The 9,747-nt window shown below is 39.2% G+C and overlaps 2 protein-coding genes across 4 annotated transcripts; both read right to left on the minus strand.

Moving 5' to 3' along the window:
* LOC18597379 lies at positions 566-3,815 on the minus strand. 2 transcript variants are annotated; one of them, XM_018122551.1, is made up of 5 exons: positions 3,472-3,815; positions 3,234-3,333; positions 2,954-3,133; positions 2,623-2,740; positions 566-1,053 (listed from the first exon to the last, which is right to left on the minus strand). In XM_018122551.1, the coding sequence occupies exons 1-5, from the start codon at positions 3,689-3,691 to the stop codon at positions 985-987; spliced, it is 687 nt and encodes a 228-aa protein (XP_017978040.1). In that variant the 5' UTR covers positions 3,692-3,815; the 3' UTR covers positions 566-984. The 2 variants fall into 2 exon arrangements, with proteins under 2 accessions (XP_017978040.1, XP_017978039.1); XM_018122550.1 differs by lacking the exon at positions 566-1,053 and having other exon boundaries at positions 2,293-2,740.
* LOC18597380 (protein ENDOSPERM DEFECTIVE 1) lies at positions 5,315-9,502 on the minus strand. 2 transcript variants are annotated; one of them, XR_001928297.1, is made up of 6 exons: positions 8,295-9,502; positions 6,668-6,787; positions 6,330-6,446; positions 6,124-6,209; positions 5,714-5,821; positions 5,315-5,586 (listed from the first exon to the last, which is right to left on the minus strand). XR_001928297.1 is itself a non-coding variant. In XM_007026381.2 (6 exons), exons 1-6 carry the CDS (start codon positions 9,315-9,317, stop codon positions 5,509-5,511), a joined length of 1,536 nt encoding a protein of 511 aa, XP_007026443.2. In that variant the 5' UTR covers positions 9,318-9,501; the 3' UTR covers positions 5,315-5,508. The 2 variants fall into 2 exon arrangements, 1 of the variants encoding a protein (XP_007026443.2); XM_007026381.2 differs by having other exon boundaries at positions 6,124-6,213; positions 8,295-9,501.

Here is a 9,747-nt window from a genome sequence, read left to right on the forward strand (position 1 = left end):
ACACATTTCTTTTGAATTTTCACATAGTGTAAAAAAAAATTGATTTTTAGTATATTTTGTATTAAACTTTTTATGAAATTAATGTTTTATAAATAAACAAAGGACATTTTTAAATAGATGCACCCGTGTAACTCACGTGACTAAGGTTTCCAACTCATAACTGTTTATACTTTCTAGTTTCTTTTCTTACTCACTTCTGTCGGTATAAAGGTACAGTTGAGGCGATCAAGAATGCAAGAAGCTACATTCAGGGAGATTCTCAAACAAAGTGAAATAAAATGCCAAAGGCATCTCCCTCCAAAGCTTGCTTGCCGCTGATCTCAGATAGTAGCCTTTGCATTTAAGCTATGGGAAGGAAGAGGAAGAGAAATGATCCCTCGTTTCCTTGAATAGTGTTTATTTTCAACATGGACAATTGTAATCATTCCACAATGATTTCAATGGCAGCTGGCTGACATTACAGATCACTCCCCTGTCCTGTCCCCTCTCGAACCTTTCCGTTATTTTTGCTAACTACCCAGCTAGCTAAACCACCCAGTTTTCAAAATGGTCATTCACGCAAAGAAAAACAAGGGTCATTCATGAGACCTCAAACCATAAAATGATCCAAAGCGCAGTGCAATCAAGTAATCATTTCAACTAATCATTTTCTACCACACTATAGTGTAACGCAACAGGAAATCTATCTGACGGAAAAGAGCCGCAGAATCATATTGCCATGGAACATCATGAACCAAGCAAAAGAGGCAACTCTTTCAAGATAGCCGCCCCTCAAATTCCACATGCTAGCTCGAATTGCTATGTATGTTTTGATCAAGATCCACTTCAACAGTTGCTACCTGCAGAGCGCAAACAACTAACATCTGTATGGATTCAAAGCTGGTTACCACCTTTTACCAACTCTGGCTAATGCTTCCTTGAATAATTGTTTTTCCTTTCAGTGGGGAGGGGTTAGATTGTTCAAAATTTTTTACTGTTTACACTCTAGAGGTTACTACTAGGTGTCACTATCCCTTGAAGCTTCCATCCACCAAATCCTGCTACAGAAAATGCCTGAAAAGGTAACATGGAAAGGAAGACACTAGGTTCAGTAATGATTCATCCATTAAAAATTATAAACAAATAAACTCAGATAATTATTGAATATGGTGATTATGCTGCACTGGTCAAGTTTTTCCATCTTCATCTCTGTAAGTCCAGTCCAAAAATGACATTTAACCAATGCTCTCTATATACTTAGAAGTTACTTTAATTAAAAAGAATCTTCTTAAAACCTGTCAACCATGAAGAAGGCTATAAGGGATCAGGCAGAAGAAACATCATAAATCTATTGCGAGATGGATTGAAGGATTAAGGTTTCTTATATGTTTAATTCCAATCTGCTCTTGTTATAGAATTCATTCAGCAAATTTGTCTTTTATGCAGCACCAGTTTTCTTGAGAAATGCCATGGTAAAACAGCTCAGCCACAAGGTTTCATCCCCATCCAGTTATGGAAATGAAAGACACCCTTTCAATGAAGAATCTCTCACAGGCACAGTAACTTAGAAAAATAGAAAAAACTCCACACCATGAAAAAGAGGTTGACTAAAATCCATGCTCACCAGAAGCAAAAGTTAGGGGACTGCCTCCATTTGTAACCTTATAATCTTACTTATACTTCTCCAGAAGGGCATCACTCAAACCAGCCCTCTCAACAAGGTTGATCCCACTTCTCCCATTTGTTTACTAATGAAGGACTTATGTAATGATGCCCTAAATTTGAAGCCAGCTGTGTTTACCCAACACAAGAATAGGTTTCAAAAAATTTTAGCACTAGGCCTTATTGATGTTTCTACTTCAATTGACTATGGCTTTAAAAGTTTTTTAAATATCATGACAGACATATCTGGTCCAACAAAAAATCCTATAGGCCTCTACATGAACCCTTGTATAGTCTGATTTTATGTTGCTCAGACACTTCATCTTTCCTGACCTGTGCCTGATACAAATCTGACAGGTGTCGTATGGCTTTCTGACCCTCCAAATATAAGGTAAAACTTAGAAAAAGTAGAACATATCCGTGTCAGACATACCTGTATCCCACATTCACCCCTGAGTATGAGCAACATAATCCTGATTTCATACAAATTAGGCAACTAGGTTTAAGCAGAAATGTCCAACTACAATTTTCTTATTGAAAAAAAAAGGAAGAAGAAGAAGATGAAGAACAAAAGAAAGAAAGCCTGCATCAGTCTGATCCATCATGCAACCTGTTCTCAAACATAACTTCAACCAACTCCACCATCAAATCTTCAGATTCTATGAAAGCATGCAACTATATAGTCCTTGAGACAGAAACTAAATTTTGCCTCATGAGAACTTATGAAAATAGTTTACAAGTCCAAGTTAGCACCACTTCTACCAGATCAATTGTTGCAGATGCAAGTAGAAGTTGTTAAAGAGTATAATTGTTGCGGAAAAAACATAGAATATAGAAGTATTAAGCGGTTGGACCCGGCATATTGCTGAACTTATAAAGTTTATACTTCATATACATTACTTCCACAAAAAAAAAAAAAAAGGTAAAAATGACAATGAGACAACATGACAGAAAATATTTTATGAAGAAAGGAAATGTAACCTCTTCCCAAGATTTTCCAGTAGCTTCAAGCAAAGCAGCATTGCAGGTCTTGAGCTCTATGGAAGCACCGGTGAACATGGAGGCTGCCTCTTCCCATCCCCTATTATGCCCCATACACCTGTATAACTAAAAAAGTGTGACTGCGTGATAACTATGAGGAGACATTTTCTTCGGACATATGCATGCCATAATACTAAATCAGGTTTCAAGTAAAGAGTGGCAACTTATAGTTACCCAATGCTTGAACTTGAATGACAGGCAGAAATAAAAAGAAGACACCGAAAGAAAAATCAAAGTGAGAATAAGAGAGTAGGGACAAAAAGAAACTGACATGATGGTAAGTATTTCATCCCTTGAATACTGACAGATAGTTCGTTGGAGGTGTTCAGCAGTCTGGCCATCCATGGCTGCAATGGAATAAAAACTTGAGATAAAATGGACCTCCGCTTCCAGAAAACCACGCACCTGTTCCTGCATGATATTAAGTGTTGCCCTCGTTCGCAGGGCATCACTGGAGCAATATGAATCAAGAGAATGAGATTTTTTTCTCTTTTAAAAAGCAATAATATGAATTTCGAAATATGATGTTGAGAGAAAATAAGCTAGCTAACCTAGATAAAATAAGCTGAGGGATCCAACCCATATGCTGGAGCTTTTTAGAAACCAAGGCAGCATCAGCTCGTCCGGTTTTACTGAGAGGACGGTCATGATCTGATGGGGTTGCGGTTCGCCAAATTACAGCGTTCACCATTAATATAGCAAGGAGAAGCGATTAAGCATGGTTTGTAGTAATTAAACAAGAGGCTAGACTGCTACCGAAAGAAATTAAAAGAAAAAAAAACAGGGTACCTCGCAGAGCTGTATGTTGCCAAGAACTCTTGGCATGGCGAAGCAGAATGAGGCGGCGAGAGACGGGTTGGGCCTCCGACGCAGCTAGCTCCGCCTCCGTCTCAATCATTGAACAACTCCTCCTCCAGCGCAAACGGATAGGGATTGGTGTTAAGCCCATGGCCAATGGCTTAGAGGTGGAGGGGGAAATGCCCACTCCCACTGCAGCACTAGCATTCATTTCTGATTGCAGTGATGTTCTGGTTCCTGTATTACGCTGCTATTGCCAATTGTTGTTTCCTGAGTGTCTCCTTTTCCCTCTAATCAATAATCTCAATATATACCCTTCTATTCTATTTAGAGTGCTCCATTGGACCAGGTCGGGCCTGGTTTAGGATGGGCCATTCCGGATCGATACTTTTAAAAGCTAACTCCGATGCTGACCCAGTCCGCTACATCCATACTCTGCCCATGTGTATTTTGCTAATATAGTAATTGGAATTTGATAGTCTTGGACACTTAGAGAATTTTGGGACCTTGCACTTGTGTGACGCCCCTTTTGTGGAGAAGGGCGGGACAGTCCAATGGCAAGGGCTTGAGGCTCGGGAATGGGCGAGCCAACCCGAAGATGGACTAGCAACGAGGGCTGGAACCTCAATTTGGCACCAAGGGACTTAAGACATCGATACCCATGGGCGGATAAGCGTGCAGACCAGCTATCAGATTGGCCGTGCGGGCCAGCAGATAGGCAATGTGTGAGGGCCAGTACGCAGACGGGGTGCGCAAGCATGCAGGAAAATGGCATGCGGCAAAGCTGGCAAATTGGCTCGCAGCTGGTGGGGGCAAACTGCCTAGGCAGTCTGCCAGAAGCGCGGGAAATACTGGCCAGCTCGGGACCTGCGAGGCAGTCTTTGCCTGTCGTTGGCAACAGTGCCAGAAGTGCGTCAGACGGGCCCAGTAGAGTTCAAAACAGCCCCTAGCCGGGAACTGCCTTGTAACGGCTCCAAGGGGTCCTAGGCTATTTAAACCTCTTGAGCCCCCTCATTTGTGACTAATGACTCTTGTATTGAAAATTCTATCAATAAAAGCTCTCTCTTTGTTCTCTCAACTCTCTTGCGCTTGTCATATTCGATCTAACTAGCTAACTTGAGAAGGCTGCTAGCCTTTCTAACCCCTTTTAGCAAGGCAAAAGCTAGGCCACACGGGTCAAGAGAAAACTCCCGTGACACTTGCATGTGATAGATTCCACACTGTTTTTTGACTTGCAACTTATTTTATTGTTCATAAAATGATCATATTTACATTTGTATACATATGCATTTAAATCATATGTTTAGTTTACAGAAAGATACATGCGTTAGGCAAATTAAAAGTACCACTACAAGTGGCAAACCATCTCTCTTATAAAATACAAGAGAGGAGAACATTAATTTCAGTTACAAGTGTGACTCTGGTAGAGTTCAAAAAGAAGAGGGATGATATTAGTTGGAGAAATACAAGTGCTGCGGCGTTCCTTGAGCAACAATAAGCAAGGAGAGGAGCTCATATACTGAATTTTTAAATCCTATTCCATAACCTTGACTTGATCATATGTATGTTTTATACTAGATTCGGAAATCTGCAAAATAATATTCAGTGCCAAGTATATACCCGGTATGTGGTTTTTTTTAGCTATCTTTCTCATACCAGATGGCCAATCCATATGGAAAATGAGAACACAACTTCGCAGACAAGGTTCAAGGATTTGGACCATGAAAGGTCCCTTCCAAATTCCAATACGAGAGTATGTACATTAAGTTTATAAACACTGCGCACTACACTACACTATACTACACTCTCATTTGATCTAGTTGTTCCGTTGAGATAATGGAGAACTATAACTTCCCAAATCGAGTAAAAGAAAAAGGTGTGTAATAATAAATATTCACAAAGCACAACTTTTCAATTATTATTTTGTACATATTTAAGGAAATACATACACATGAGGAATTTCTTCTGAGTGATAAAGGAAAAGAACAAAAAGTTTCTTTGGCTCAGTCTCAAGCTAGTAGCTGAAGATCACATATGGTTGGAGTTTACTGGGACATGAATCAATTGCAACTGCATAAGCTGCCCTCTTAAACTGCTCTCTTCCACCTATAAGCAAAGCAATCCTTGTAAGTTCATAGGTAATCAAATGAAGAAAACTTATCATAAACCAGGTGCTATTCTCAGAAGCAACTTCATAACTGGGAAGATAAGAAAATATATTTTGAAGGCTAACCAGGAATGTATTTGTCTTGGACAATAGATCTCCACATTCGTCAATAAGAGCTCTTTCCCCAACTGCCACTCTGGCTAATTCTGAAATCAATCTTTCCATTTCTTCAGCCTGTGATATTAGAAAAGAACCATTTTTCATAGGCTGGCCAAATTTGGAAAACAAGACACAAAATGCATCAAGATAATCTTCTTGTTAAGTTTCTGCTCATTTTTTTAGCTCTCTACTGAATAAGATTTCTATAACACAATCCTTCCGCCCTGTCCCTGCCTTTGTTATAAAGCTTTGAACATGGCAAATTTTGAAAATAAGCAGCAAAATGCATCCATATAATCTTCTTGTTACTTACTTTCTTTTCTTTTCTTTTCTTTCTTTCTTTTTTGAATAGGATATCTGTAAGACAACCACCCTACCTTTGGCATAAAGCTTTGAACATGGCAAAGTATCATTTCCATCCATTTTATTGCAGATTTCATTGCCTCCCCTACCTTTCTTGTATCTGCCTGCATCAAATGATGAACATGGCATATCGGAAGAAAAACATTAAAAAAAAATTTCTCCATCTGAATAAATGATGAACATACCACAAAGAAAAAGAAAACCAAAGGAAACTACATACCTTAACATTCCCACTGATTGGAAGTCGATGAGAAGTGTTCAACAAAGATTGAATTGCTTCTGCCAATGAATTTAAATAATCCCCTTGAAAGGCGGACCATTCTTCTAGATATGGCATCTAAAAAGAGCCAAAAGAGCACATGTAACTTGTGAATAATAATGTTTTAATTTCAGAGAATGTATGGTCTTACAAATTTGATTTCCTTAAGAAAGGTATGGTTATGCAAGATGAGGTAAACCAAGCAATGATGCAAAATTTTGAAGGCTTGAAAGATTGTGTACTCCAAAAGTTCATGAATGCACATAAGATATACATATTCACCAGGTCAACAGCCTTACTTGAGCTTCCAGAATCTTTGATAAGGTTTTCATTCTTTGCAGAAGTTCAAGTTCAATGCGTTTCCTTCTCACACAATCATTCAACTCTGCTATCTTCACTTCAAGAGAATAAAGTGTTCTCTAGCAAAATGGAGGAACACGAGAAGGATTGGTAGTATTACTATAACAGTGAGAAGATGAATTTAAAAAGTTGACAAGAAAAAGAAAGAAATGCCGTCCACAGAAATTAAAAATAAAATTTTAAAATATAGAGTGTATGTAAAGAATAGAAGTGCAAGAGACGGACAAGCAGGTAAAAGCAAAGAGCTGAATCAAAAAATACTTAATAAGCTATCAAATTATTGAGTGTTGAGAATGTGGCAGTGACTTAGAAGTATCAACAGACAAAATGTTTTAGAATTAATATGTTTTCTGCCCTCTATGTGAAGCTGGACTCACTTCAGTACCAAAATTGTTATTGCCAACGATCACAACCTTCTTTTTCTTTAAGAGAGCAAAAGTGAATGAATAGTGAATGGAAAAAAAAAAAACAAAGGGCGACATAGAAATGTTAACATTTCCCTTGTCTAAATAGACAACCTGTGGGAGAAATATTGAGAGGAAAGAAGAGAAATTATAAATCACAACTTCTTTCTGGACTCACTTTTAAATCTCCTCAGAAGTGGATGGATTTGGGGATTAGTAACAAAAGCCATTATTTTAACTTTCTGAATGTATTCTCAATTCATTAACAGCAACTGGTTTAAGTATCCCATAAATGTAAATTCACCTCAATTCAGTCTAAATAACTTTTCTTGTCTCTTGTCATTTTCTCCTTCCTTTTCCAACTTAAATCGCTTAGATATTACTGTAATTGCATTGCTTCTCTTAGTGGTCAGAGTGATGATCTTATGCTCCAATGAGCTAGCTTATAGGAAATGCATTAGCTTCAGTTTACACTGATTTTTGTCTCAAAAGAACAACCTCCCTAAATTGACATTTTATTCAACATACATTGACCAACAGATCAGTGTTACACTGTTAATTACCAGCTTAGCTGGAAAAGGAGAACATGCTATTTTTTTTTGAAAGATAGGAGAACATTCTAACTACTAAACTATAATCTAAAAAAGTATGACGGTGTGCCCACAAAGATCTTCAACATAGAAGTATCAACAGTTTACCACTATTTGAAGTTTGAACAAGGTTGCGGTATTCTCATCTGTGAATAGCGACCCATTTAACGCTTCCTAATGAAGTGATATATTATTTATTGTCATTGAAGATAAAAATAAGGTACAAGATTCGGAAGTCAAGAAGGTGATAAATAAAAAGTTTCAAGAAATTTATCTCTTTGGTAGTACAAGCATGGGTTACTTTGCTCTCTAAGCTGAGGCATCTATGAGTCTATGTCGAGACCGTGTAAATTTGATGAGTAGACTAGTTCCCAAGAATGAAGCGAGCAAGGGCGTACCACCCCAGGTTTATCAAACATGACAAAAGCATCAAATGGTGCTAATTGGATATTCTTCCAATTGTGAGGAAGTTAGATAGTATCTGTATTTCGCTTTCATTGAGGAATGAGGAATGAGATGCATATGTGCAAATAGCCTATTGAAAAAAAAAAAATCCAGAGCACAGGGCTAACCTCAGTTTCTCCTTTTTGAATTTGCATGGAGGCTTCTGCCTTTGCATTGGCATATCTCCACTGCAGGTAATAATTGTGAAGCAATTTTACGGAATGCAGATCTTCTTGATGACTGGAAATTTTCTTAGGCCTCCTTATTGCATCCGTCCCGGCCTTTGTATGGGAAGGGACCGGAGGCAGGGAAAGGGGCCCCATCCTAGTAGAAACGCCCTTTATTGGAGGATTTGGATGATGAAATAGAGACGGTTCACAAATAGATAACGGTGAATTCAGAGAGCGGGAGAGAGGGGAAGCAGGGAGTTTCGATGAGTCGACAACGTTATTGACATTTCTGTCTGTGAGCAATCGAGTGGATACGGAAGGTAACAGATCTGCCTCAGGCATGGAAGAGCAGAAATTTATAAGGGAACGAGTTGTGCTGCCCATGTCGTTGGAAGAAACGGAAGAGGCCTCCTGAGAGGGAGATGAAACATTTGGTTTTGATGATAAGGCCATCCCGCTAGATTGCAACAGCCTCGCAGCGGCTGAGGCTGTGGCCGTTGATGATATGTTGGCAGAGCGGTGGTTTAATCTTATTCTTGATGATGATGATAATGTTGCGGTTCTGTCAAAACTGCTGATGGTGGGCGTGGGCGTGTCAGGCTTCGAAGGAGCACCTGTTGTACTTCTCCCAAATAATTTGCCACTATCGCTATAGGTTCTGGAGGGGTGATGTTTCTTTTGAATGTTACTATTACTATTAGTATTGACAAACGAGGATTCCAAGCTCCGTGGAGTCTCAGAAGGGGCAGGCCTGTTCTCATCTGCCTCCATTTCCAGGTGCCGCCTTTGCCGCTGTGCTGAGATCGAGCGCAGCTGCTTGAGAAGAGGCGATTTGGCTAGTTCACCAGAGTACGAGGATGCCACTGGAGACATGAACCTAGAGCTGACTTCTCTCACCCTGGGCCGCCGCTGAGGCGGGTGGGGAAGGGGTGGTGCCACCGCATGGTTACTCTCGACAACTCCTCCCGCTTGTACCATCATCAAAAGAATCTATTGAAATTCGATCAATCGCTGTCTGGCGAGGCTACTCAGCTTCTGTCCGTCTTTGTTTATGGGATCGAAATCTATTAACTTGACCGAGAGTAGAGCGCTACTTTCCCAAGAAAAATCTAGCCGTTGGGAGCAACGTTCTACTTTTCAAAATGAATTGCGTGATCCGACCGAGATTTCTAGCCGTTAACTACTACTAAATTACCATTTAGGAATGGCAGCGGATATGCATCTTATCCGACCCACTTCAATAAAATTAAAGTATTAAACTGAGAAAATTGTGAAAAACGAAACTCATGATAAGATAATTTCAGAAATAATTATTCATATAAAGTTATATATTTTTAATCAAAAAAAGTATGAGTAGACCAAAATGCTCTTAAAAATATCATTTTAAATTAGGGTCTCGATATCTCCCTCC

This window comes from Theobroma cacao, chromosome 6 (assembly GCF_000208745.1).
Source record: "Theobroma cacao cultivar B97-61/B2 chromosome 6, Criollo_cocoa_genome_V2, whole genome shotgun sequence".
In the NCBI taxonomy this organism is placed as follows: domain Eukaryota; kingdom Viridiplantae; phylum Streptophyta; class Magnoliopsida; order Malvales; family Malvaceae; genus Theobroma; species Theobroma cacao.

Excerpts from the sequence above, each read along its gene's own strand:
- LOC18597380 (XM_007026381.2), bottom strand. The coding sequence starts at position 9,317 with ATGATGGTACAAGCGGGAGGAGTTGTCGAGAGTAACCATGCGGTGGCA. Across the intron at positions 6,788-8,294 it reads TTCAAAAAGGAGAAACTGAG|AGAACACTTTATTCTCTTGA; the intron begins GTTAGCCCTGTG and ends CCATTTTGCTAG. Across the intron at positions 5,587-5,713 it reads CCAAGACAAATACATTCCTG|GTGGAAGAGAGCAGTTTAAG; the intron begins GTTAGCCTTCAA and ends CTTTGCTTATAG.
- LOC18597379 (XM_018122550.1), bottom strand. The coding sequence starts at position 3,691 with ATGAATGCTAGTGCTGCAGTGGGAGTGGGCATTTCCCCCTCCACCTCT. Across the intron at positions 3,334-3,471 it reads GCAACATACAGCTCTGCGAG|ATCATGACCGTCCTCTCAGT; the intron begins GTACCCTGTTTT and ends CAACCCCATCAG. Across the intron at positions 2,741-2,953 it reads GATGAAATACTTACCATCAT|GTGTATGGGGCATAATAGGG; the intron begins GTCAGTTTCTTT and ends TTAGTTATACAG.